This window comes from Mesitornis unicolor, unplaced genomic scaffold (genome assembly GCF_000695765.1).
Source record: "Mesitornis unicolor isolate BGI_N332 unplaced genomic scaffold, ASM69576v1 scaffold28712, whole genome shotgun sequence".
Classification (NCBI taxonomy): Eukaryota; Metazoa; Chordata; class Aves; order Mesitornithiformes; family Mesitornithidae; genus Mesitornis; species Mesitornis unicolor.
This window is the reverse complement of record NW_010170372.1, coordinates 1057-28658: the sequence shown is the minus strand read 5'-3', so window position 1 is coordinate 28658 and position 27602 is coordinate 1057. Positions and strand designations below refer to the sequence as shown.

Genomic DNA, 27602 nt, shown 5'->3' with positions numbered 1-27602 from the left:
TTATTCCTTGAAGGTGACGCTTCTGGTGGAGAAAGAAAACATTTCAAAATCAAGCTGTTATATTTTGCTAATAAAAATTAGGATAAAAAGCAATAAATATAATTAAGCCTCCTCATTCTCCTCTGTTGTTTCTGAGTGTCAACTATCAGCACATTATCTAAAGCTCTATGTTCCTTTCATTGACTCACTGCTCAAATGCTTAAGAAAGTAAATGCGCAATGAGGAGGAAGAGAACATTTCTGATGATGATTAAATCTGATTAGATGAAAAGACAATTTTAACACTACAGAACAGTAATTACAGAGTAGACTTTACTGTGATAAGCTCCCAGAAAGAAATAAATAAGTAGGACAAAAGATGGTACAGTAACACAGAGATCATTTTAATTAAATAATCCATTGGTAGGTTGAAGAGGCAAGAGAGTAAAAAATTAAACTGCACACAAATTCAGTTATTAAAAAACACTATCTTTAAAAATACATCATGAAAATGGGGTATTTTCTGATACGGTACAGAACTGTCATCGTTAAGTACACAAATATAGTATCACTGCGTGGTATTCAAGTGCATAAACCAGACTATTTTTATAGCTCTTGAGACTCGCTGCAAATCAAGGAAGACAAAAGACAATTATCTACTGATAACACTCATTCTCAGAAATATACTACCATTATCTCAATCAAAATGTTGATTTGCAATGTACCAGGGTTTGCCTGATGGCTCACGAGTAAAGTGAAAGTCCTAACTGCCGTTTCATCCCCACTATCAATATTTTATGTGTTACAATTTCTTTTTTTTACTTTGTCCAAAAACTCACAGAAGAAAAGCAAAATTTCTGACAATGTGGATCATGCCATGCCAACCTCAGTTCCCAGGAAACCTGTGTTTTTGTTACCGAAAGTAACAAAAATAAAAGTTTAAAATCTGACCAGTTTGGAATTCTGTCTCTTGTAGTTTAGCAGTTAGTTAGATTCGTGAGCTGTTACAATATACTATGTAGCTCTTATAGTGCACATATTTCCTAAACCTATCACTGTTTATCTCTCCCTGTCCATCCACTCTTCACTGCAATTTATTATGAAGTACAGGACAGACAGGATATAAAATCAATAATCAGACCTGTAAAATGTAAAACAGGAATCATCTAAAGCAACAATAATCTCAACAAGAATAAAAATGTCAGTGAAAATGAACAGTTGAGAGGTTGACTTTGATTTCTTTTTTATGGTCTCTAGTGACCATAATCTTAGACATTCATACCGTTCAAGCATTAATAATGAAAAATGCATTAATTATTTTTATGCACTTGTTCTGGAGACAGTTTCATGTAATGTGTAAGGTTCAAATGCATTTTAGTTGGACTCTCTCCTATGGAGCGTCTTCCCTTTGTTTGTCTTCCCTTTGTTTGTCTTCCCTTCATTGCTGCACTTGAGAGTATTTCATGGCATTTCTCTTAATTTGAATAATTTGTTGTTTGGAGATAACAATAACAAATCAGCAATATATATTTGGATATAATTAATGGGAACAATAAAGAGGTGATTCATATTTGGAAGCTGTTGGCTAGTGCAAGAGCATTTAACAAAAACAGGAATGGGAATCCATGACGTTGTATGGTCTCTGGAGAGCACTTTCCATCGTTTGCCATCAATGTTTTATAGTAGGAGAATCAACAAAAGAAGAAGTTTGCACCACCTAAGAATTCAGTATAATTAAAAAAGGAGTAACTGGAAACAGCTTAAACCTAACTCTTAAACACAGACAATCTCCTAAATCAAATAACTCACTTTTCAGTTGCTGCTTGATCAGCTGTCCTTGCAATGCTACGTTCTGGAGAATGTGAGGGAGACCTTAATGTTGAACTGAGAGGAGGTGAGGCACGTAATGACGATGTAGAGAGACCGTGTCGACGCATTTCCTGAATCGCACGCTCTCTACCAACAGACAGCAATTTCAGTTACATAAAACTTTGGTACTGCAGGAAGTTAGAGAAAGAAAGCTTAAAACTTTTTCCCATATTTTCACTTGGTGATTTTCACAATACTTGCAAAGAGCCTTGTTGCAAGGTCACTCAACTTTCTTCTTGTTTTCATAAGAACGGCTTTTTAAATGTTTTAAATGCAACAGTAAACTCAAAAATTTACAAGAAAATTCAGAAACTGTATAAGTTTTTTTTTCCTTTTTAATTAAGCAGTTTTCAAGATGAGAATATTAGATTTTGCATGACAACAGGAACATAATTTTCCATAAAAGTTCCTCAGTATTGAAAAAAAGCAACAGAAAGAAGAAATTAGAAGAGTCACCTCACTGAAAAAACAGCATCTTACCGTTCAAAGCGTTCAGTTGTGAGTTGCCTTTTAAAAACATCACAGTCAGTCTGCAGCTGTGCAACTTTACTTCGAAGCATGGTAACCTCTCTATTGCAGCCACTTCTAAAAAAAGAATCATGAGAAGCAACAAAGTTTTCTTTGAACAGGGTCAGCTGGGAGCTTAGATGAATTAGAGCAAGATAAAACAAAAATAGATACTGAACATGTTTCCCATAGACCAAATCAAAGACAAATTAGAAGCAGCAAGAACCAACTAAATGCAAGAGAATTTTCTAGAGGAAGCTAAGGTGAGAAAGAAGTGAAAATCTTGCAAACCTCTCACTACAACTATACTTCAATACAACTTGTTCTTTTTCAAAGGTAAGCACAAATATGTCTTACAGAAAGAGACAAAACAATTAAATCGTTAATTTATTGATTTACTATCCTCTGTTGCAACACAAGATGGTCTTTATGTGTACATTTTTAAAAAAGAAGACAAAAAGCAGTAACCATCCACAAAAAATACAAACATAACAGGTATGGCTTTACATAACTGTACCAAATCTAAATAAAAGCTGTATGAATGCAAGCTCTGATCAGCAAAACCCAGAGTATGAAACCTTAGCAACTACAGCCTTGGTGTTTGGGCCCAACTGCTTTAACTGCAGGTATCAAACAAAAAAACAGCCTTGGAAATCTTAAGTAATATACTTCAATATTCTTCTTAGCAAATCATTAGCTTGGATGACTCAATGTTTTATTACAAAACACCATTAATTGCATTATAAGGCAAGCAAAAAAATAATCATTTGAGTGTAAAATAAATTGCCTAAGATAGAATCTAGACAGCTGCATTATTCCATAGACTCTTCAAAGGCAATATGAGGTGAAGGGCTCAAAAGTCACCTCTGGAGAAGCAGATGTACTACTTTATTGCTAAAGCACTGAACTTGAATTCTGAAAAATGAGTTCCACTTCTAGCGCAGTCACAGGCTTCCTGTCTGGCGCTCGCTGGTCTCTGACTCCAGGAAGATGGAAACTGCTGAAGAGATTTAATCCAAAAAGAACTGAAGAATATTTTTTCCTGCGTTCCCTATTCATCATTGCTAGAATGGTGTCTTGATCCGGTATGTCGGGAACAGACGCAGAAGACAAGAGGACCAGCATTCGATGGTATCTTATTCTAAGTGCTTCAGGGACAGGCATATGCTTTCGGGATGGAGGTAAGAATTCAAGGCCCAATATAATTATTGTAACATAAAGAAAGAAAGCAAACAATTTTGTGAGTTCTGAGCTTATTCCATATCAATGACATTTAAACAAAACTATGATCATGAAGTAAATCGCTCAAAAATGAAGAAATATTTTAATCTTGAACCCCTATGCACAGTAATCGTCATATAAGATTACATGATCATATACTATTTTTTCACAGGACATCTGGCTCTTTCACAGTAGATACAGATAGCTCCCAACAAGTGGTTTAGCTATTCAATATTCTCCATTTATTTAATCTTTAATCACCTGTGACAAGAGCACTCCCCATCCCCAACAAGGGCCACAGGTTTGACATGGCAGCCACCAGCTCTTTTGTGTCGTGATTCTCACACCTCTGGCAGCAAACCATGGCTGCTGTCATGTGCACACCCTGGGTGGGTGCCAACCAGCATGCACCCTCATCCAGTAGCAGGAACAAGGAGGGAACCCTCGGTGATTAGACAGGGTCTCCAGTCAATGGGGCGCCGCAGCTTCTGGACCATGGCCAATAGATGACCACAGTTCAGATCCATCCAGGCCATAAAATGGGGCCCCCACTGGAGATCCACTTTAAGCAGTTCTCCTCAGAGTAGCGGGTCTGTGATTGGGAGCCCTCTCCTTGGAAGGAAACTTCCTGGGACTGAGTGCCCTCGCCTTCCTTTTGGTGAGTGAGTCTCTCTTCTGAACATATCCTTGAGTGAGCCCTCCCCAGCTCTGGATGAGCGATTCTGGATGTCCCTGAGTAAGAAGTTTCTCTTTCATGAGTGTGTGCGCGCTTTGGAGTTGTCATTCTTATGTGTTGTCACGTACTAACAACATCCCGAACTAGTCTGTTAAATGTCACTGGAGCATTATTTTGGTTACCCATGTTGTCTTGGTTGGTTTGGCTCTTTGGCTTTGGTTGTGAATTAAAGTTTGCTTGAGATTATCATCTGTGTGGAGTCATTTTGGCATGCCTCTGTGGCATCAGTGTAGTGCCACAACATCACATTTACTGTACTGTCACCCAAATAGCACTCTGAGTAACACAACTACTCACTCTTCACTCAAAATTATAGAGCTCAAAATTATAGCACTGGAGAACTTCACAAGATAAATTTTGAGAATCCTTCTAAAGTCAGACGTTGTATCAGTTCAGTTTTATAAATCAAGTGGAAACATAGGCACAATAAGGCCAAAACTGTACTTAATGTTAAAAATATTGACACATGATTTTTTCAGAACTGAAATTTTGCCAAGCCAAATTAATTTTTATATTTCACAAGACACAAACATTTGTCACATACTTCAGTCATAGCTGTGAGCATTTAAAGTTCCTGTTCTTTAGACTGCAACTACTACAAACCATATAGTTGAAAATAATGTACACACAACTAGTTCTTACACCTGAATATCTGCCTACCAACATGCGGAACCTTTGAGATAAACAGAGGAAGACAATTCAATAGAACAGCCACTATTCCTCCAAAAGAACATTTTCCTTCTTCCTGCAATATCCTACACTATTACGAATGCAAGTACTAACATTTGCAACGAACAAGGAATATGTGCAGAAGAAAAATGGTGAAAAAATACTAGTTATTTAAATAGAGTTTCATAACGTTTGTACACAAAGAAGCTAAATTAAATGAAAACTTCCTTTCCTTTTTTTTTTTTTTTTAGATTTTAGTTTTGATGGAGGTTTTTTTGTGGTTTTTTTTGTTGGTTTGTTTGTTTTTTACCTTTCACATTTAATTTCATAGTCAGGACATTCCATAGTGTCATCATCTACAGATTCACTGAGGTCACTGCTACTTGAGTTGGATCATCATCGCCAGTGGGAACTTGTAGCCTTTAGGCAAATCAACCAAAAGCGTTTTTCTTGCACATTTGCATCACCAAGTTACAGACAGCTTTTAACAGCTGAGATATGCCATATTCTGTATCTTGTAAGGAAGCACTATCTGTCCTTTTACCTTCCATATGTTTCCTTTCTCTCCTTACCTCAGTGTTCACTAAGTGGATGTATCTGCTCCTCTTTCTCTGAAACTCTAGTTTGACTTTACTCTTCACCACCATCTACATTGAACTTGCTACTCCTCTTTCTTGCTACTCAATGCAGAGATACCACTACAGTCACTGGCTAATGTACCCCCAGGAGAATTATCACGTCATGATGACACATATCATGGAAACTTCAAATTCCCTGCTCCAGATCATAAAGGTTTTTTAAATCCTCCACTTCTCTCATATACACAAAATATGTTCCCCCTTAACTTAATTGTTCTAAACAAATTAGTCTTTCTTCTGTAAAAGTGTTAAAAAGTTATTTCTACTCTAGGCAGATGCACAGCATAAGAAGTCACAGTGAGCTATAATGGAAAGTGCTGATCACATTTAGTCTAGATGTCAAGTTCAGTTCTGTTTATTTTAAAGGAACAATAAACCATACAGGACCTTTTCCTTAAAAGTTAATATTAATAGCAGCAAAAGGACTTTTGCTTTTTAAAAGTACTATGACTTCACTATTATGTAAGTGATCCTTTAATCGAAGTAAGGATAACAAGCATCTTCAGTAGGTAAGCAATTCACATACCATGGGCTTAATCTACTAGGTGGGTTTTTTTGTGAGCAGTACACATATGTTAAAATATTACTTTCAATTTGCTTTGAGATGCTTGATGAATCCACAGTGTTCTAAAGGAGTTAGGACTTCAGAATACTCTCCAATGTAATTACATAAAACATAGTTCAAGACATAAAAACTGCGTTCTCTTGATAATTAAACTCATAGTTAGACTCTTCAAAGCCAAATTATAACATATTGCTTAAAAAGCAAAGTTGAATTAGATTAGATTTCTAAGAAAATCAGAACCTGTGAGAGATGTGGTTATATACTTTGCGAGTTGGTACACTCCAATGCACAGGTTAAATATCCAAATCATACTCCAATGCATACATACATTATAGATGTACTCATCAGCTAAAAAAACCTACAAATTATCATGGGTTGGCTGGTTCTGTAGTGGAAATCGTGTCTAGTAATGTCTGCAACAGATCAGCTACCTTGCCATTAGGTAGTTATATCCATCCACTAAGAGGCTCAGAAAGAAAGGATTTTAGTGATTGCACTGATGGGAGAGTAACATCAGACAAGTAAACTTCAGGAAAGGTATCACCTCCTGTGCCTGACTGATGTAAGAAAGAGTCATGACCAGCAGAGAAAGTGAGGCAAACTTTCTGGAGTCAGACTGGGGACAAATCCAGAGAGAAACTGCATGCTTATTTCAAAACTATGAAAACTCAGCAGGGTGTTCCTTCCTTTTAGAACATGTTTCCTTTGGAACTTCTGTTTAAGTTTACTGATGTGCTAAACTGATGTCCACCAGAGTGCTGATAAATGAAAGCAGTATGAAAGATCTGTAAAGAAACTTTAAGTAAATAATGCCATGAAAGGTCAAAAGACATTGCTGCAAAAATCTGCTCAGCCACAGTGAATATCAAGAATTTGACTTTGTGAATAAGTGTTGTTACACAGAAAAAGTTTCTTTGTAAACCACATAACACATACATACACTTGTTAAAACTTACAGTTTGCTGTTGGCGAGTGTTAGCTTGTCTTTCAATAACTGAATTTCGGAATCTTTCTCATTGGATGTTAAATGGTTCTGAAATTCTTTGTCTCTACTGGTAGCCAGCAATGTTTCAAGATTCTGAACCGTAAGCCTCTCACTAGATAACTGCTTTTTCAGCAACTCTGCTTCTGATTTAATATCTTCTAATTCACCTAGAACCTAGGGCACAAATTTTATACATTATTAACACACTGGCTTACAAACACACAGAGTTCTCTTTCCTGAGGAGTTGTTATAAAAACTGAAACAACTGGAAGTTTTGTAAAAATTAAGAGGAAACTAAGCTCATAAAAAAAATCAAAGCCTACAATTGTTTAAAATGATACGTAGTTAAAAACTATCCAAGCTGCACATCTGTTACATGTTTTACCAGGAGCTGGATTATAAGTGCTAGAAATGCTTAGGTAAGTACCCGGAACACTAATAGGCTTTTAATAGCAGCAAGCTTTTGCACAAGTACAAAAATAGTATTTACTAGACTTTGTTTTATTGGACTAGGTCAGCTCACAATTAGCTTCTTGGCTTTTGCTGAAATGCTTGTTGTCCTCCTAAGTTCTATGAATATAAACAAATTCTGTTGAGAAGAGAACTACTGTTCTCAAGGTCTTGACTATTACAGTATCAGAAAGCCTCATCAAGTCACTAAGCAAAGACACAACAATCAGCTGTAATGACAAAAAGTTCAGAAATTGTGGGTATTTAGAACTGTTTAAACTATTTCAAAATATTTAATGAACTTCAGCTCAACCTAAACTTCAATTTAATTGAAAAAAAATCTTTTAGGGAAAAGTCTTTAATATGTAAATAATAAATGTACTATTCTCTTTTTTATAAAAGATGAAAAAATTTGAGTCAATTAAAAAGCAGTACATAAAACCAAATAAAAATTTTATCTCTGTGGTATAGCAAAAACTACTGCTGCCTCATTTTGTAATGATAATGAATGAAAGAAACTCCCTCTTTCTGTACAAAAACCACAGCTATAGATCTATATACTACAAATTGTGTAGTTTATATAAAAATGCAAAAGTAGTGCAAATTAACTTATATTGCTCTCAGAAGTAACTTATTTTTTCTCCAAAAACCATTAAAAGCAAACAAAGATATTTTATTATAATGAATTAAATTTGCTTTTGCTGCTTACCCTTTCATAATCCATGCTTTTGGATGTCAGCTGTCGAGATAAATGTTCTTTGTTAGACTCAAGTTTCACACAGAGTTCCTTCACAGAAGCCAGGTCCGCTAACACAGAAGACTTATGCTGATTTTCACGTTTAATATCCTCTTCCAATTTAGACATGTTTTTTATAAGGGAGGAGATCTGAGATTCATATGCTTGATGTGCAGCGATATGCTAAACAAAGGCAAACATGGGTACTCCTTCAGTGTTAAATATTAACAGTTCTCTGTTCAGTAACAGCTTTTTTTTAATACTTTATTTTCCCTTCAAAAATAACTTCCCTTTATAAAATTAACTTGATATTACATTCATTTTCTCTCCTCTCCCTAAATCACAGCTAAGAATAACTAATAAGCCATCTCTGCAATTTTTCATCACCATCTTGAAAAATTGTACAAGTACTATGCAAGAGTGGAGTGAGGCTGGATTCCAGCTTCAGAAGAGAAATAAAAGCTTAAAATCCCAAAAATACAACCTATTTTTCACTCAGCTTCTAACTACTGTGGCTCTAACAATTAGAGCCACAATAGTTAGTTAAAGCCTCTATTTGTGGCTAATTAAAAGCATGAGACAAAATACAGTTGATCCACAACTACTGTAACTCTAAAACTTGATCTCCATGAAGTTATTGCTTCTAAAATATAAACCTCATTATTTTCTATGTTATTGGTCTGGGTTTCTGTATTGTGGAAACCCGATTCTGGATTTGGAGTACTACTTTCAGATTTTTACCTTTACTCCAGCCACCAATGCTTCAAATACTTCATTCAAAGCTTTAAAGAAATGTAAGAATTAAGCTCACAAAATACTCATAAAGCTAGCTGACAAAATACTCATAAAGCTATATGAAAATATTTTGAAGCAACTAAACAAAAGGTGCTTACAGAGACAGTAACATAATAGCAACAATGACCCAACAGAAGAGATCTAAAAGTATGAAAATATACACCATGAGTTTAATTTCTGGAAAGCAGGGAAGGCAGAAGGAAAGCACATTTAACCAAAATCAGTTACTGTTTCAAAAACTTAAGTGTCCACATCTGAAACATTCACAGTAGGAAATATTTTCCCCTAAAGTATTAAAAATAGTATGTTGACTTTATTGAAAAGCATTTCAATGCATCCCACTTTCCTTGACAGAATTTCATTGCACAAGTTATTACCCCTTGAATCTCTTTTTCCAGAAGTTCTACCCTCTCTCGAAGATGTCTCCGATCTGTATCTACAGAAAGGAGTTCAAGTCGTATTGAGCTGCTTTCTCCTTCAGCTTGATGAGCCTTCATTTCCCAGTCTTCGGCTTGTGTGTGGAGCATTTGGAACTTCTCTAACAATTCTTGGTTTTCTTTTTCCTAGATGAAACAGTAAATCACTCTGCAATAATCAACATACCTTCAAGTTGCTTGATCTTATTTCCCGCCTACTCTCTACAATATTTTATCTTTCTTTCCAGAAAAAACAAGACCTTTCTCCATTTTCTTAATTTCCCTATTTGGCAATTCCTAAAGGGCATCCTCCCCTTTGCAAGTGAAAATAGTAAATAAATACAGTGATGGCATTCAATTTTATTAAATGGAAGTATTTACATTTAGCTGTTGTTAATGAGTTCCAAGGCTCCCAGGGCAGGGGTTATTTTGGATACCTGCATTGTCAAGGGTCATATTACTGAGATGTACTGATCCTAGTGCTGCCCTTTTCAGGAAATTCCGGCAGGAATCCATTTCCAGCTCTTTTACTTACTGTGCTTTTACAGATATTTCTATTACAGCAGTGCCTGAAAAACTGATAACAATGTACAGTGGGATAAGCATGTTGCTATTATAAATCAGATTTACCTAGTGAGGAAGGCTACTGTTTTTGAAAATTCCTTTGTGTTTCCTCCAGAACTTGGAAGGTGCAGACAGAATGAGGTGGAGCATTAGGAAACTGAAACTTATGATGAAGCAAGTGAACACTGTGCAGAAAAGTATATCCTCGTCTCCACAGGCAACATCTGGATGTAATACTAGAAAAATCCCTGAAACCAACCTTCCATAATTGGTCACTGGCTGCCCGTTCTACAGCTTCTTGCTATTTGACTTGAATGATCGGATTCTCATTTGCCAAAGATGCAGCCACATCTGTAGCTGAAGTTCTTTGGACGTATGATATATTATAAAATTCTTAAAAACTAAACTTCAAGTGTTTTAAATTGAGAGTTCTAAGCTAACATACTACTGATCCTAATGTTTTTCTCTGTGCTTCAGTTTCTACTTGTAAAAAGTGGCTGAATTAACATTAATTCATCTAGACATGCAAGTCGGATCAAAACACATTCTTTCCTATTCAAAGTATCAGATTAAATTTGCAAGTTCATGTTGTCTTGACATAACTTCTATTTGTTTTAAAGGATTATAAATTCATACACATCATGCTTTTGAATCCAAATATCAGGATAAAATCATTTAACAAGAGCACTGTCAGTACAGCAAAAATCTGAACTCTTATCATTCAAAAACATTCCAATGTGCTATTTTTACACTTTGCTGCAGAACTACATAGAATTTTTCTCTTAAAAAAAACCAGCATATAAGCTGCTTGTTGTCTACAATCATGAAATAGTACCAGACACCATACTAGTTGCCTTGTCAAAACTCAAAAAGCATGACAACATTCAAACACGATTTGTTTGTCATTCTCCAGTGTTATGGCCAACTGAAACATAATCCATGAAATTGTGATGTGCCAGAATTAATAAATGCTTCAGATCTAATAAGATTTTATATGAATCCACTAGTAGCTTGAAACACTGCAGAGGAAAGAAGGAAAAAAAAATACAAGAAGGAACTGGGACAAGCAGGGTAGAACAGGACCCAAACCATACATTTCTTGATTTGTTTATTGTATCCTAATAAGAATATGTTACACTCTAAAACTAATGGATTTATTGAAAACAGTAATGACTGCCTACAGATTATACTTTTACCTTCAAAGCCATCAAGGTCTCAAATCTGGAAACTTCAGTGATGTAATTATGAACCCTGGTTTTCATTTCTTCTTTTTCACGTGTTGCATCTTCAAGCTCAGTACTGATAGCCTAAAGAGATTACATTAAGGCAAAACTTGAGAGTAAATTAATTTAGAGTAAATTAATCACTATATATTACTGTATCAGACTAAATCAAAGTAATTGCATATGCCCTAGATTTTATTCTATTCTACTTTTAAGTAATTTATTCAGAGCCCTTTGAGATTTGTAGGGTTCAGAAATATCCCCTATTACCTTAGATACACCAAAGAATTTTCCAGGCAAGAATAATCACAGAAAAAAATTAATATCATACCAGTTCATAAAATCTGCAGCTTCCCTGATGACACACGCTACTGATCTTTGGAAAATTCAACATACAGGTCTAGGAGCTGAGATTTTTCTAGCCTTAAGATTCACTGTCCTTGAGCTTGAACTTTCCAAGGAAAGTTCTGTGTCACTAGAAAGTCAACTTTATAACAAAATAATATTTATTTTTAAGTAGATCTGTAAGATAAAATAACTAAACGCATTATTAAGATCATATCTAGGCATCAAAAATTTACCATGAATTTGAGGTGCTGGAACTGCTTGCTCTGGCCCTCTCAGGTTCAGCTCTTACCCGTCTCTGAGTCCTCTAGCCCAGAGAGCCAAACAGGCAAGTATCTTTTTCTATCACCCCTATCAAATGTGAGGGAAATAGAGGATATTGGCTTATTTCTTTACCTTCTTCTTTTTGTGGTATGTTACTATTCATCAATGGCAGACCTTTTACTGCGTGCTTTATTTAGCACATGCTGAAATCAGTCTGCTTGTCCCTGTGGTAGCCTTCCCAAGCACAATGGGGAAGCTTTAGTCATCACATTATGACAACATTAAATATTTACTCTTATTAGATACCTGTGAATGATATCTCTAATTTCAACAATACATCCACATATCCATGTATTGTACCATAGGTTTTGCAAAAACTATTCAAGGTAGTACATAACTTGCTTACATCTTGCTATGTTGTACTTTCTAGCTTCAGACTCAGCCAGGTTGACTGAGGGGCATTGAAATAAATGGCTTACCTAACAAGGCCCTGATTATTTTTAGCGTTGGCATATACAGTGAATTCAAATAAACATTTGTATCTCAGCATCAAAATTGTATGAGGCATCTGAGTCTCATGATGAGCTGCAATAGTTATATTTGCTATCCAAATTGAATGGGCAGTAATGAGTTGCAACAAAATTCTGGGCTAGCTCTTTAAATCACATTCACATGCTCTCTATGTAGTCCTTCTAACGTTTAGCCCAATTAAAAAAAATGTTACTTACCCTATAAAACACTGGATATATTATCTATTGTCTATATGCACATTCTATTTTACAAGGACATCCACATCATGCACTTGGAGCTGGGAGGCTTTTAGTCAGCAGTAAGCAGCTGGTGCACAAAACCAGCTCATAATTCCTCAAACTATAGGCGGGATTAACAAGACTGAATGCACTTCAGGCTCTCCAAGCAATGGAACCCAGACCCAGAGAATTCAAAGAAGAGATGAAGCGACGATAACTGGGAAGAGTGCAAATGGATATACACTGTATAAACCCCTTATACTCTTGAAAGAATGAGCCTTGCACACCAGTAGTTGGTTTAACTTGTGGACCCCTGGAGAAGATCTCAAGATGAAGATGCCACAAGAGTAATAAAAATGATAAACAGTTTAATTCACTGAACCTCTCAACTATTTCTGTCTTGCAAAATTTTTATTTAACCTGCACCATCAATTTGAGATAATTCATCATTCAATAGAATATTTAATGATACTCTATGGAAACAGGTAATCCTCAAGGCATTAAAGATTTTATTTCAACACTGATTCTGTAACTGAAGCAAGTTTAAGTTGTGCCTTCATAGCATACACTTTATATTTAGTCAGCAGCAGCTGAGAGGGACTGTATACCTCCCAGCTGGAAAATTGACCATGAGTACACATAAACCAACTCAGTCTACTGGGCAATCATAACCCACTTCCCACCTGCTTTCTGGCCTAAAGCTACTGACAGGCTAGCTGTTAGGAAAGAGGTACATTATGACTACTACAGAGCTAAGGAAAGATTAAATAATATAAAACTAGTACAAATAAAAATATGTAACGTAAAACTCTGCAAGCAGTCAAATGAAGTACCTGAACAGAAATTCCACAAACAAAACAGCTGCAACATACAGCTGATCTCCAAGATACCACCTCACCATGACACCTACCTTACACCAAGGCAAAGACAATCCAATAAGAACATTTCTCCAGGGAAATAGATGGCACTTTTGAATTCACCATCTAAAAACCCCACACAACCTTGATACAATGGAAAGGGAACCCCTCCTATTCCCATCGACTGTGCATCCTTATCCATTCCTGAAATCACGAAACAAATTCACACTATTCAGGACTATCATACCTTAAAAATAAGTTTTCTTCAATCCCTCTATCTTGTACCTTTTCAGCTCTCATATTTTCTCCCCCAGCATTAACCTTATCCAATTCATCAGTGAAAGCAAAGTTCCTGAAGAGCAACACACATGAATGGAAACTAACCTTGCCAGAATTGGAAATTAAAAACCTGCCAATACCTCTTTACAGACACCCTTACCAAGGCTCACAGAACACATTAAAATCTACATTCCTAAACATTCTTATCTCAACATGTGGCGTACCTCAATCGATACATCCAACGCTTCATGGAAACTAGATGGATGAAACTAATGAATCACTATGCACCAAAACAAATTCAGATGTGCTAGCAATGTCCTTCCTCTCCCTTTCACTTTCACCTAATAATCTGATGCCTGCTTTTGTGGTTTCTTGCTCTCTCAATAGTCCCTGTTTCACAGAAAATACATACCAATTTTTACCAATTAACTACCAACTACCAAGTGATAAAACCAGTTAACATAATTTCATTATAGTATAAACAACTGTGTTCTAGATTTATTTCATTTCTTATTTAATCTGCAAATGGGTGATTAAACTGAAACTCTGCCTATTTCTCCCCACTGTATTGATTATACCTATAGAAGTAATTGCTTTTACAACATCTGCCCAGTCATTTTTAATAGCCCAGTGTTCAAGAAATACAAATAACTAAATGTACCAAATGAAAATTGATTGATATAGTGATTTTGATCTACCACTATATGTAAGCAAGCACTAAACAGTTTAATACTTCAGTATGAAGTACTATCTTCATACCTGGTTTTCTCTGGCCATGGTAGCCAGGTCATCTTGCAATCGTCTGTTTTCTTTCAGAGCCATTTCCTTTACTCTTTCTGCTTCTGCAAGCTCTACATGGGACGTATCAAGCTGGCGATGTAAGCTAGATATCTCACGGTCTCTGTTGCCCAGCATGTCCTTCATTTGGCTATCAAGTGAAAATCTTATTTAAGTGAGAATCTTATTTAAGTTGTCCCTTCTCACACTGTACCACATACTGCTGAAAATTATCAGACATGGATTTTGTATATGAAAAAGTTTGGGTTTTTTTTAAAAAAGGTAAAATTCTTGCTCTGAAGGCTAACAAACTAAGGCTAAACAGAAATATAAGTTAAGGATGTAAAATGACATTATACACAAGTAAAATGGAATTAACCTTCAACTTTGAAGATGTATCTGGTAAGATGTATCTTATTATGCAAACAGCAATTACTGATAATTATGTTTATCTGGGTTGGTAGTGGTTGCAGCATGTTAGCCATTGCATATTTTATAAACCATAAAGGACGACGACAGCTAGCTTATAACTGAGAGACAACAACCAAAGAATAAGGAAGAGATTGAAAGCAGGAATATAAATATGAGTGAATTTAAATAAACTTTTGCATTAGTTTTTTGCCACAGATAATTCATGCATCAATGTACCAAATTCTCAGTTACATTGGTCTTGATGTTTAAATATTGATGTTTAAATATTTTCATTTAAAAAGCTATAGCATTGAAAGTCATGCTTAAAAAGAGGCAAGAATGGAAGGTCAGATGAAGCTCAGCTGAAAACTAAATAAATATATTTTAATTAAGATTGTACTGGTATCTTAAGCTGGAAGAATTAGCTTGCCAATAATTAAGAGTTCAGTTTTGAGTTTTACCTGAATCAGTCTACTAACACCTAGTAGAGTACTTAAATACTAAAAAGCTACTTAACTGAGAACTGAGAAATGTTACCAATTTAGGAAAATAAATATAGCTAAACAATTGTTAATGGCTCTCTTAACAGTATCTTAACAGCCTGCAATATATTTGCAGGGGAAGCCTCTTCAAAAAAGTTTTGTACGTATTTCTCCATACAGTACACTCCTTGACTTAAACAGTATTAACTCAATTTCACCAAAATAATGAAAATAGCCCTTTGCTTTCACTTTAAAAACCCCATATAAGATAAAACCACTGAAGGCAGCGACCTAGCCTTTACTCACTCTGTTGAGGACTGCAGCTCAGAGAGAGTTAAACGTAAATGAGTAATTGTTTTTTCCTATGAAAAGAAAAGCAAAAGTTGTATTAAGTATTACGATATTGTGACATAACAGGATACTGCAAGTTAAAGAACTTTACATTTAAAACTTTATTTTAACCTTTCACCAATAAGTAATTGCATCTTTGCACATTCAAATTTCCAAGCTTCTTTCCTTTACTGAGAAACGATTGTCTTATCATCAAAACAAGATGTCCAAAAAAAGTCCACTATAGATTCCGCCACCTCAGGCTAGAACCTTCTATCTCAATATATATCTCAAGTGCAAAATACAAAAAATACTTCTTTATTTTCTTTGAGTGCTTAGGGAATACACTATCAATCATAATTAAAATGCTATTGAGCAGGCAAATGACAAACATAGTGTCTAAGTGATGCCTAGAGCTCTGCACAGGCTTTGTCACCAGGGCAAAATGTCTCCCCTAAAATATAACTGCTTTAAAAATTTCAAGATGGACTACAAACTAGTACTTTTACTGCACATACCTTGTTAGCTAAGTTGTCATCTAAGCATGCAATTCTTTCTGTTTTTTCATCTACAGTTTCTTGAAGACTGTCCTTTTCTTTGTCCAAAACAGTAATAGTACTTTTAAGCACATTGACTGCTTCATCCTGTGAAGTGCTCCTCTGCTTTAACCTATCTATAAATAAAAAAATAAGTACTTCCTAATTTAAAAACAGGAAATAAGCATAAAAATAACTAGTCATCACCTATTTTCTCCTCTAGCTTTACAATTTCTTCTTGAGCTGACTGCAGTTCATCCTTTTTCAGGGACAATCGTTGCTGTAATTCTTCAACAGACCTCTGGAGTTGGTCATTTAAAAGCCTGGAAAATCAGTATACAGGTGAAGGAAGTTTGGGAACTTTAATTCAGGGTCATCAACTTAGGGCTCTTAGCTGCCTGAAGTGCTGGAACAGTTCCAGCATAACCTCATGTCATGTCATACCAATCAGCAACATGGGATTGTGTCATACTAACCAGTCCTCTTCCTCCTTCTCTGGAAGAGAGAGGACTATTAGGGATTGCTGAGGCCAACACTCTGGATGCTTGCCTGAAGTCTACCTCAACACCATTCCAAAAGGGAGAAATGGAACCTCAGCAGAACGACCACGATAATCTGAAACATTCACTTCCTCTGATTCATGTTGCTTTTCATCACCTAACTCTTGTTACTTGTGCCATTGACTCCTTGCTTTATAAAAATTTTGATATGTAGTTCATAGCCAGTGATTACCAGCCACATTGCATTTTAAGAAACAACCAGATTGACAGCTGACAGTTCTCATCCTACTTTTAAGAAATACAGAACTTGAATGATAGTTGAGACTTTCTACCTACATAGTTGTTTTGCTTAGCAAGAAATACCAGATTGATCTAGGAAAAAAGGATGCAAGACAAAACTCCAAAGGAATTAAATGGATTATTTACAGAACAGGACACAAAATAAAAATGCCTCTGAAGTGGCATTTCACAAAAGCTAGAGAAGCTTTTAATTTAAAAAAACTCATCGATCTAGAATACAGCGCATCTGCCGATAAAGATTTGCTCTCATTCAATTTAGAGTGAAACTTTAGATAGGGGGAAAAAAAATGGGGGCCCTAAACACCACAACAAATTGCCACCATGCACAAAGTAGAACCAAATGCTGAAATGATGGTAGCCCTCGTCTTCATTTCCTCCTTTTCACGCTGTCACTACTTTCCACTAAAATTATAACCTAACAAGGTATTTCACTTTTATTAATGACATCACAGTTTTACCATCAAATACACTAATTGTTTCACTAATAGCCTTCTTTGTGCAATTGGGAGCATTTGAACTGCAAGGCCTGCTTCTCAGCTTCAGTTCTTCATAATTATCCACCCCACTATTGTGCTGTTATACAGTACAGCAATATAGTACTTTATAGTACTGTTCAGGGGTATATGTGTGTGTGTCTCTGTGTGTGTGGTGGGGTTTGTGAGCCAGAGTGCCTAGTTTCCCTTGTAAAACATCCAAAAGATCTCATCTACAGTATTACCTATCTTGTAGTGATCTCTTACATCAAATGCTCTTGTTTCCACCTAAACCAAATACTAGATTTTCAAATTTCTGACCAGATTTATTCAATAGTCTATTTTCACTTTCTCTAAGGTCTCTTCTTGTTCCATTACATGTAGATACTTGATGGGAGCTCTTTTCTAAAACAGCTTTAAAAGGGTGCAGCAATGAGCCTGCACGTTTAAGTAGGCCTTAAAAATTCATGGGTATACTTGATCCTCCAGTTGTGAGCAAGTTGGCCAAATCCCCAGAGACTGTGTCTATGAATTGTAAGATGTCAACTCTCAGAACTGTAGTATGTGTGTGATAGTAATAGCATATGAAAGAGAGTGACACAAGAAAAACAGCTCAAGTAAAATGCCATTAGAGAATGACTCACCCACAAACCCCTCAATTGTGGAATATCAATGCCTAATGCTTGGCATAAAATTTTCAGTATTACTGACAACTCTGTAAAACTGGCACAACTTAGTCCTACTGCTGCAGTTTGAAAAGGCACCTGTCTCCCTTTCAACAAAGAGCATTTGAAAATCCTTTTATAAGTTTTCTATTCCGCTACATTCATAAGCAGAGAACACGATTGTTAGAGGAAACAATTATAGAAAGAGGAGGAAACTGTCCTTCGCAATTAGCCATAAAAATTATCAGTATATCTGGTCATCAAACAAGTCCAGGAGGTGTCTACTTTCCTTAAGACGAGTACCAAGTGATTTTGAAAATATTTTATGGTCTTTCCCAAGAACTCAACTCTGCTATACGATCATAGAAAATGTTATGTTAGCGTCTATGAAAGACCACCACATTTTGTATTAGACTTACTGAAGTGAGCACATCTCAGCTTTAAATTGAGAAGAATCATCAGATGTCTGGGCAAGTTTACTGGACTTCAATTTTAATTCATTTTCCAAAGAGTTTATTCTTTCTTTCAGGATAGAGACTGTACTCTTTAGTTCACACCTTTCCATCTCCAACTGCAATTAAAAACAAACCCAAAACCAAACATGTTATTGTTGTAGAAAGCTACCACAACTTGGCTTTTAAATAACTTGAAGTTGAAAACAGCTAATAAAATTAATTGCTTGCGAAGTCTACCTATTTTAAAAGTACTTGTCAAAAATGCACTTACTCCTTGAATATTATCCTCCAGTTCTGAAATACTACGCTTCATCTTGGACTTTTCAAGGTTAGCTTCTCCTTGCTGAATCTGAGAGAAATACAGAATTACATGTAATAAGAAACACATTTTTTGATTTAACCATACAAATTTAAGCTTAATTTTTAAGAAAACATTGCTCTACACTCTCAGATGAATGACCAAATGCAAAGTTCCCTCTACAAAACTACACACCATTAGCTGAGAATACACCACTGCAATTCAATATAATGTCACTGAGTTTGGTGTTGGTTGGTTTGGTTTTTTTGGTGGGTTTTTTCTGTTTGTTTGGGGTTTTCTGTTGGTGTTTCTTTTTTTGTTTGTTTTGTTTTTTTTTAATGAAAAAGGAATTTCGTTAGCAAAACCAAAATTAATATTTGTGAGTTATTGTAGAAAGATTATTGAGCTACAAGGCAATGTGAAAGGCCCCAAGCACTTATAGACTGGTGTCTTAAGCTGTTTGAAATTAATTTACAAAATTATCATTAATATGAAATGTAAGACAGATTACAAAGTTTTTTTTGAAATTATTTGTCTGTTCTGACTTCTGCGCATAAGTGCAGTGAAATTATTAAACAAGCTCTCAGGCTTCCTAGAAAGGCATGAGATAAGTGTTTTTGTGCAAAAATTTTGAAGTGGCACACATACAAAATGTTGGTAGTCACCTACAAGAAGAAAGGATGGAGCAGGAAGCACACCTCCTCACTGCATACATACACTTTATGCACAGACAGCAGTTATTGCCACTGCATTCATATACACTACAGTTCTCTATTTTTGTGGCAGTAAATCAAACTATGGAAGCTTTTATCGTACAGTGACTCTTGCCATGTGTTGGGTTTTGATCAGTCCATTAATATGATTTTAAGTTTCTGAATTTTCAGGAAAAACCTGTATACATTATATTAATGGCCCAATAAAGAACACAAGGAAACCCCCCTAAAATTACATGCTCTTGACTACAACCAAATAAAATACTAATGTAATAAATTAACACCAAAATTCAAAAGGTCAGAGTAACAGGAAAATTATTGCATTAACAGTTATTTTTATAAAGAAACTCGAATTGCTATGAATTTCTGTTTGATGGTTTGGTTATATGCCATTTAAGATATACTCTGCTACAAAATGCAACTAATCTTTAGTTATTAGCATGAAAGAGTCCATAAAGTTGCCAGTTTGTGGGATAAGAACCATATGTAATACATAAGCATCTTCAAATCACTGCATACACACAAAAATATTCTGTGGTTGGGGCTTCATATCTAGGTTCTTCACACAAGGTGATGCCATGCTTGCCCAGACACTTAAAGCATGCTCCTCTCTCCCCCTGTCCCCACCAGGGAACTGAGTTTAAGCATAATACAGACAATTCATTGAGCGCTCTCAAGTGAGTTTGAAATCAGGTAAGTTCAAAAGTTATTGAAAAGGGGAACGGACAGCCAGCCAGACACACACACAGTGTCACTGTATAAGCCTTCCCCATATGCCACCTGACTGTAAGAAATGAAGCTATAAAAGCTCACCTTTAATTTTTCTCTGAGGCTTTCTTTTTCTGCCATTAGTCTTCTAATGTCAGTCAGTGGAATGTCTCTTTCTTCTTCCACGTGACCTTGAGAAAATAAACTATGTTTTGCTTCTCTCCTCATCCTGTTTAATTCGTCCTGAGACTTTAAAATAGATTATTGTTTGTTAGCATATGTGAATTGCAATTAACACAGTGTATATACTAAGAAAAAAGAAAGTTTCACTGCTGCTATTACAATAGAAGTGCTATTATAGTGTTATTTTTGCCGAGAAAACTATATTCCCTAAATCATGCAGTGGCATTACAACTTACGCTGCCAACATACTCATCCTTTTACTGTTCCAAGTACAGCCTAACTTCACCCACTCTTTCAGCCAGTTTATTACTACTATTTCCTTGCTTTCTAGCCTGTATCCTTACCCAACTTTCTCATGCATTTTATTGAATTTTTCCCTGATTCTTCTCATTTCCAAATGCCAATACAGTAAGTTATAATGGCTTTGAAGTTAATACACTAACTTTGGAATACATAATTTTATTAACGAGTAGTAAATATAGGTATATATGATATGATTCTTGATTGTATTCTAGTAGGTCTATACTCCTCAAATTCTATTTTAGAGAGAAGCATTTTTTTCATTTTAAATAAGCAACATTAGAACTAGTGTTAATCAGTTATTTCAATGCCAATTATAAACAACCTCTTCTTACCTGTTCATAAAGAACATTTAATCTATCTCTTTCTGCAGTCAATAATTTGACATTGGATTGAATTTCTATCAAGTGTTTTTCCAATCTGTCTAACATGGACCGTAGCTCATCTCTTTCTCTGATGATCAATCTAAGATCTCCACTCTGCAAAGTGATTAATAAAATATATGTTAAAGTAATTAAAGTATTTGGATAATTATACAAAAAAAGAAAGAACTCACATTATTAGTAATACATGAAAAATACATACATTAAAATTTTTAATTGGAAGAAAAAGCCAGTCATTGGTGGTATGATTTAAACACTAAGAACTAACTGTTAAGAAGAAAATGCAAAACAGCTAACAATAAGATTTTAACTCTTTTCTGTTTATCATCTAGTTCTATTTATTTCAAACTGATAAAATAATTAATTGATGCTACTGTAAAATGTGGATAGGAAAATAAAATGGAAGTTCACTGGAGCTTCAGTTAATTTTTTATGTTAAGAATGTAATTTTTAAAACGACTACATTCATTGACTGCTACTGAATTTGAAAATATATTTGATAGCTCCTTAAATGGTTCTACAATATTTCCATTCTTTTTTCAGCTTGTCTTGACAGGAGGAACTTTACCTTTTCTGGATTCCTACGGCTTGGACTAGTCCTTCGTTTTGTCATTTTCTGAAGATATTCTAATTCTCGCTTATAATAATCTCTGTCGTCTTCTAAAGTCTTTACAAATGCATCTAAGCGAGATGGAGACTTGTCTCCCAGGGCTATACCATACTCTGATCTCATTCTTTCTATTTCTAGGACAAGTTCTCGTTCTGCAGAAAAAGAAACAAAACCAGCACTAGAGGAATCTCATTAATTTCCCCAAAGACATTTGTACTTGGGATGCACAAACTCCCAGCAACCATTTGGGCAGCAAATCTGCTGGAAAGGACATAGGAGTCCTGGTTGACAGTTGGCTAAACATGAGTGAGTAGCATGCTTTGGAACTAGTGCTAGAGGCCCAACAGCATACTGGCCTGTATCAATGCAGACATAGGCTGAGGGATGTGATTATTCCCTTTTACTCAGGGAATAGTCATTAGATTGCATTTACAATACTGTGTCCAGTTTTATCCCTCCTAGTGCAAGAAAGATGTTCATAAACTTGAGTGAGTCCAGGGGAGGCCCTCCAAGCTGGTGAGGGAACAGAATGTTTGTCCTGTGGGGAATGGCCGAGGAAACTGGGCTTGTTCAGCCTGGAGAAGAGCTGGGGACCCAAGAACAGCCTGATAATACCAAGAAGGAGTAATGGATAAGATGGATCCAGTTTCTTCACTGAGGTGCACAGGTAAACAAGGAACAATGGTGATTAATTGCTGCAGGTAATTACATGCCATACAGGGAAAACATTTTTTACTCTGAGGATAAACAAACATTGGAATGGGTTGCCTAGGGAGGTTGTGGCATCTCCACCCCTAGAGGTTTTCAAGATCCAACTGCATAAAGCTCTCAAGAAACACAGTCTGAACACACTCACTTAGAAAGAGAGAGGATAAAAAACAGTTTTGGACAAAAAAATTATAACGTATGAAACTGTCACATAGTATTAGTATTAGGATGTCCTTTGGGATCACAATAAAAAGTTCAACTTTTAGTTCTCACATACAAAATGAAAACGTGTTTCTGTGACAAATGTTCCCTTTGATTCTGACTGAAGACCTATAGTCTTCTTTTTAGTTGGCATATATGAAGTATTTTAGTATTATCAACTCTATCTTAAATAAGTAGGGCTTTCTATTTCAGAAATTATAGGAAGATAATTTTCAGGAATCCTCATTTGACGATTTACCTCTTATTTCTAAGTTCTCATTTTTTTCTGTGAGCCTTTGTTTCTCTTGTTCAAGTTGGTTTAACAACAGTTCAAGATTCTCTTTATCATCTGCTTTTGCAAAGAGTTCTTCACTCAGTCTCTCATTCTCCCTACGACATGAGCACAACTCCTGAAGTAACAAGTATTATTACAAAAATTAGAAGTGCCGAGACATAAGGAAAAAAATATTTAACATTTGTTAAACTTTTAGTATTCAACACTGTTTATTTCTGTTTAACCTGGATGCTCTATGCTTTAACATTTCTTAAAGGCCATCATTGTTTTTATACTACTTTTTATCACATCAAAGTAAGCATTGCTTTTGACATGGTTTGCAATTAGTAACAAAACAAGCAAGATTCACCCTTGTTTAATTCAAGAAACCAACCAGAAAGATAGAGGGATACAAACACGTAAAAAAGCAAGAAGTACTTTTAATGGCATTTAGTAACACCACTGGTGTTAAAGTAAATCACAATACAACATCTCATTAAACCAAATCCTGCAGCTCATCAAATGCTATTGGCATGTATTTCTTATAATCTGGTGGCCTAAAATGAAGTATTTTTGCATTTTCAAGTTCATAAGAAATACTAAAACTAAACACTGTACTCAACTAATAACACAACTTACTATATGCTGGAAAACAGTTTGGTCTTCAAGGAATTGATAATACTGGTGTTTTTCATCTGAGCTACTATGCTTTGTTTCTGCGTAAGCAAGTACTGCATAATTATTCAGATGCTGATAAGGAGACAAAGTAGTTTCTACACGAAGAAAATCCTCTGTTTCAGTTTATTTTTGCAACAATGTGATGTAGCTTCTTTAGTTCCTACATCTGCTAATTAGCAATCTATTACACTAGTGCTTTGGGGTACTATAAAAGTTCTTGTTAATTGTTAAAGCACTGTTATTTTTTATAATAAATGAAAGAATCATGTGGATGACAGTATGATAGAAATGCTACCAACAAGAACACTTAACTGAAAGTATTTTTACTTACTGATTGAAGCCTTGTTATTGTTTCTTCAAGATCCTGTATTTCACTGTGTTTTCTTTCAATTTCTTTCTATGAACCAAAATTAACCTATATGTTAAGTTACATTTTCAAAATGACAATTACTTTGTTACAAAAAAATTAAGGAAACAGACTACATTTGTAAGAAATGAAATATAATTGTTTCCTTGTAATCTGCCAAATTTTAAGTATAAATATCCAGTTAAGCTCCTAGGAACAGAAGCGCATAAAATTTGTGGTATGCACACCCACGCTTTTCTTAAGCACAACTACTACATAGATCACTGCGACTCCTCATAGAAAAAATCCCCTTCAAACACAGGCATTGCTGTTGCAAATATCTATTGCCTATCAATAGTTTTAAGTATCTCAGAAATTTATTTTTTACTGAGCTAACAGAAGGAAGACAAATTGCCTCTTAACTAAAATAATCCCAGCTAATACACTAAAGAGACAAAATAATGGTGAATAATCATCTTTTAGTGAGAAATTCTGCATAACATTAAGTAAACTGGAAAAAATATATTTTTCATTTTTCTTCACAAGCTGATAGTTCATTTCTTGAAATTAAAAGATATAAAGCCGCTTGAGAGCTGAGCAGATCCTTCACAGTGCAAACCATTTGTGATTACCTTTGCTTCTCCTATTTCCTTATCCGCAGTCTCAAGCACAATTTCCTTGTGTCTTTCCAACTGCTGTGCCAAGTGGTCTATTTCATTCAGTTCTTGACACAGCTCTTCATTTTTATTGCTTAAATGCACTACCTCACTAGTCACATTTTGTTTAGTGTCCAAGAGGTCCTCAATGCGATTTTCAAGTTCTTTCTTTGTTTGCTGAAGATATTCAACCTAAAAGATATTTTTTCATTAAAACTTTAATATGCATTATTAAACTAGGTAGCAAAAGTTCCTCCCAATCTTCTGAAATACAGTTCCTCTATAACCATAGTAAAAAGACATGGCAAGATTTCCTGATTTTAGAACTTAATGCTTATCAACATGAAAAAAATATGATTTTACAAAAGTGCAAGGTGAAGGAACTCATTACTACACTGTTCTTTATCTAGTCTGCAAAATTTGAGGTTTAGTCTAAAAACAAAGTACTGAAAACCAAAGGCCTGAAGCCTGTCTTGAGCATCAGTCTGGTAGAATTGGTGTATTCAGAGTTTCCTTAAATTTCACAAGATATGAGGGCACATTCTTCTCTCCATCTCTGTAGTATATTTGTTAGGCTTAGTCTCACTGTTACTCCTTCATGAAAGTGAAGCTTTACAGATCAGATTCCCAAGACCTATCTTGGCCCCAACATATCTCAGCACCTTAAACACAACATCATCAGAAATCCTGCTCTACAGACATTATTTTTCCAACTATACCATTCCCTGAGAGTAAAGGGAAGAGAGGCAGGGATGTAGAGTAGGAATAAAAAAATATAAGTTACAGTACCCAGGAAAATGGGAGCCTGGAGTGTCTTGAAAGATTTAAGATAACAGAGGTGCTGCAATTCCCTCAAAACTCCAGCAAGAAGTATTACTATGGACACAGAAGAAAGTCTGAGCCCTCTCATAGTCCTGAATATTACTACACAGAGATATCCATCCATTTACTGTCAGATAATAAAAGTGGTGTACTGGCACTAAGCCTGAGAAAATATAGTCTTGATGGCCCAAAACCAGCTTTATGCAGCTCTGAGCTTTCTCTGTACAATCAATTTGTGCTCAGCATCTCTTACTAATTCAAGATCACTGAACACAGCTGTATTGCCTCCAAGTCAGAGCTCATTTTGTATTTTTGCAGTACTGAATCTAAGCTAATAAACTCCACAACCTCGCTATCATGCCGCTGTACATCATGTACAAATCAGTATAAAATTGTCTAACTCAGCTGGAAAAACAGAGAATTGATGGTATAAACCTAGAGGTGGGCTTTACTTGATCTGTACTCCAGACTGCCTTTAAAAAAAAAATCCTCATTCTGAGACCAGTATTAGATGTATGCTAATCCTTTCCTTGCAAGTCTATGTTGGAGTAAAGGTAGGGACCATTTGAATTCAACAAGGAAGATTCCCCACTATCTGATTAAATTATCTGCAGGACTCCTCCTTATCATATGTACATGTACCATTCTTAGATGATAAAAGATAAATGGTATGTATGAAAAAAAATTAAAAGAATACTAAAAGAAAAAAAGAATTTTCAAACTTGGTGAAAACGGTGTATCAGACAGAAATTTTCTGAATACTCTCAGATTAACATTACTAGGTATAGAAGTGAGTTTATAGAATTCTTTACCAAAACCATTCTAATAGACTTTTCAAACAAGAAATGAAATCTCCTCAGACAAGAAACACTGTCTCCTAAAAGGGAAAGCAAGTTCAATTGATTTATTTTATATCTAATAGTGATTTTTAAAAGAAAAACTAGAAGTTTCGTGGGTTTTTATAGACTGATGGTATTTTTAGTTTTGACTAATCACCAGTAATAAATTCATTACCTGCAAATTCAAATGGGCAATAAGCTTCTCATTACTTTTACTTCTCGATTCCAGAGAGATAACCTCATGAGAACGCCCACCATCCAATGCTAGCACTAGGCGCTCTATTTCTTTGTCTCTTAGCTCAACCTTTGAGGAAGGAAAAAAAAAAGAAAAAAGTTCATTGGTATCTTCTAAACCATTTATTAAAACTGTTGTTCTAATAAACACCTATATAACATTCAGTTAAAATGTATGCACCTAGCAAGGTAATTTTTTATCTTAAATATAAATTATTCTTGAATTCTGGATTTTTCTGAAAAAGTTATTTCTTTGAAATAAACATAAATGAATCAAATAGAATTTATGGAAAAATAAAGAAATAATTCCTACTAGATTATTTTATTGAAGAGAAACCAACAGTTTTCATTTAAAGTGAAATTAATGTTGCAAATTAACCACACAAGACTAGAATTTAAATTTAGGGGAAAAGCTTTTAAATCAGCTAATTTGGTGACTATTTCAGTGTGAAAATCAAAGAGCTGAAAAACACGGAATATTGGAAGAGGAAAACCAAGATGTGAAGAAAAAAAGAGGATGATGCCCACCAATCCCCAGATATTTAAAGATATGGAAAAGATGCGATTCCCTCACTTAAAGATCATTCATTTCTTATCCATACACTCTAGTTAAAATATTGCAAAATCTGCTCTTCATAAATTAACTTTCAAAAATTGAAAATTCAAAAAATATAACCAGTCCAAACAGTAAAAAAAAAATCCTAACATACCTGTAAATAAATATAATAAATAATAAATTATTATTTTGGACCAGTTAATGCTTCTGCATTATAAAATCCTAAACATACACAAATTCTACTTATGATCAACAAGTTTAGCTTATTTAATGTAACTTTAATACACAAAATATACCAGCAAAAGAAGTGGGCAAGTG

At 35.1% G+C, this 27602-nt stretch overlaps 1 protein-coding gene across 1 annotated transcript in view; it reads right to left on the bottom strand.

The window, feature by feature from the left end:
- Positions 1–27602, bottom strand: part of CEP135 (centrosomal protein 135kDa) — a gene marked incomplete at its 5' end in the record, with an annotated part of 27893 nt that continues 291 nt past the window's right edge. The window contains 20 exons of the mRNA XM_010179674.1: positions 1–22; positions 1788–1934; positions 2328–2432; positions 7140–7342; positions 8328–8537; positions 9527–9712; positions 11326–11436; positions 14606–14774; positions 15823–15878; positions 16365–16519; positions 16590–16705; positions 18740–18891; positions 19047–19124; positions 20600–20743; positions 21313–21456; positions 21929–22122; positions 23139–23289; positions 24163–24228; positions 24810–25025; positions 26670–26798. Of these exons, the coding sequence (XP_010177976.1) occupies positions 1–22; positions 1788–1934; positions 2328–2432; positions 7140–7342; positions 8328–8537; positions 9527–9712; positions 11326–11436; positions 14606–14774; positions 15823–15878; positions 16365–16519; positions 16590–16705; positions 18740–18891; positions 19047–19124; positions 20600–20743; positions 21313–21456; positions 21929–22122; positions 23139–23289; positions 24163–24228; positions 24810–25025; positions 26670–26798 (2754 nt within the window). The remainder of the gene's footprint in view (positions 23–1787; positions 1935–2327; positions 2433–7139; positions 7343–8327; positions 8538–9526; positions 9713–11325; positions 11437–14605; positions 14775–15822; positions 15879–16364; positions 16520–16589; positions 16706–18739; positions 18892–19046; positions 19125–20599; positions 20744–21312; positions 21457–21928; positions 22123–23138; positions 23290–24162; positions 24229–24809; positions 25026–26669; positions 26799–27602) is intronic.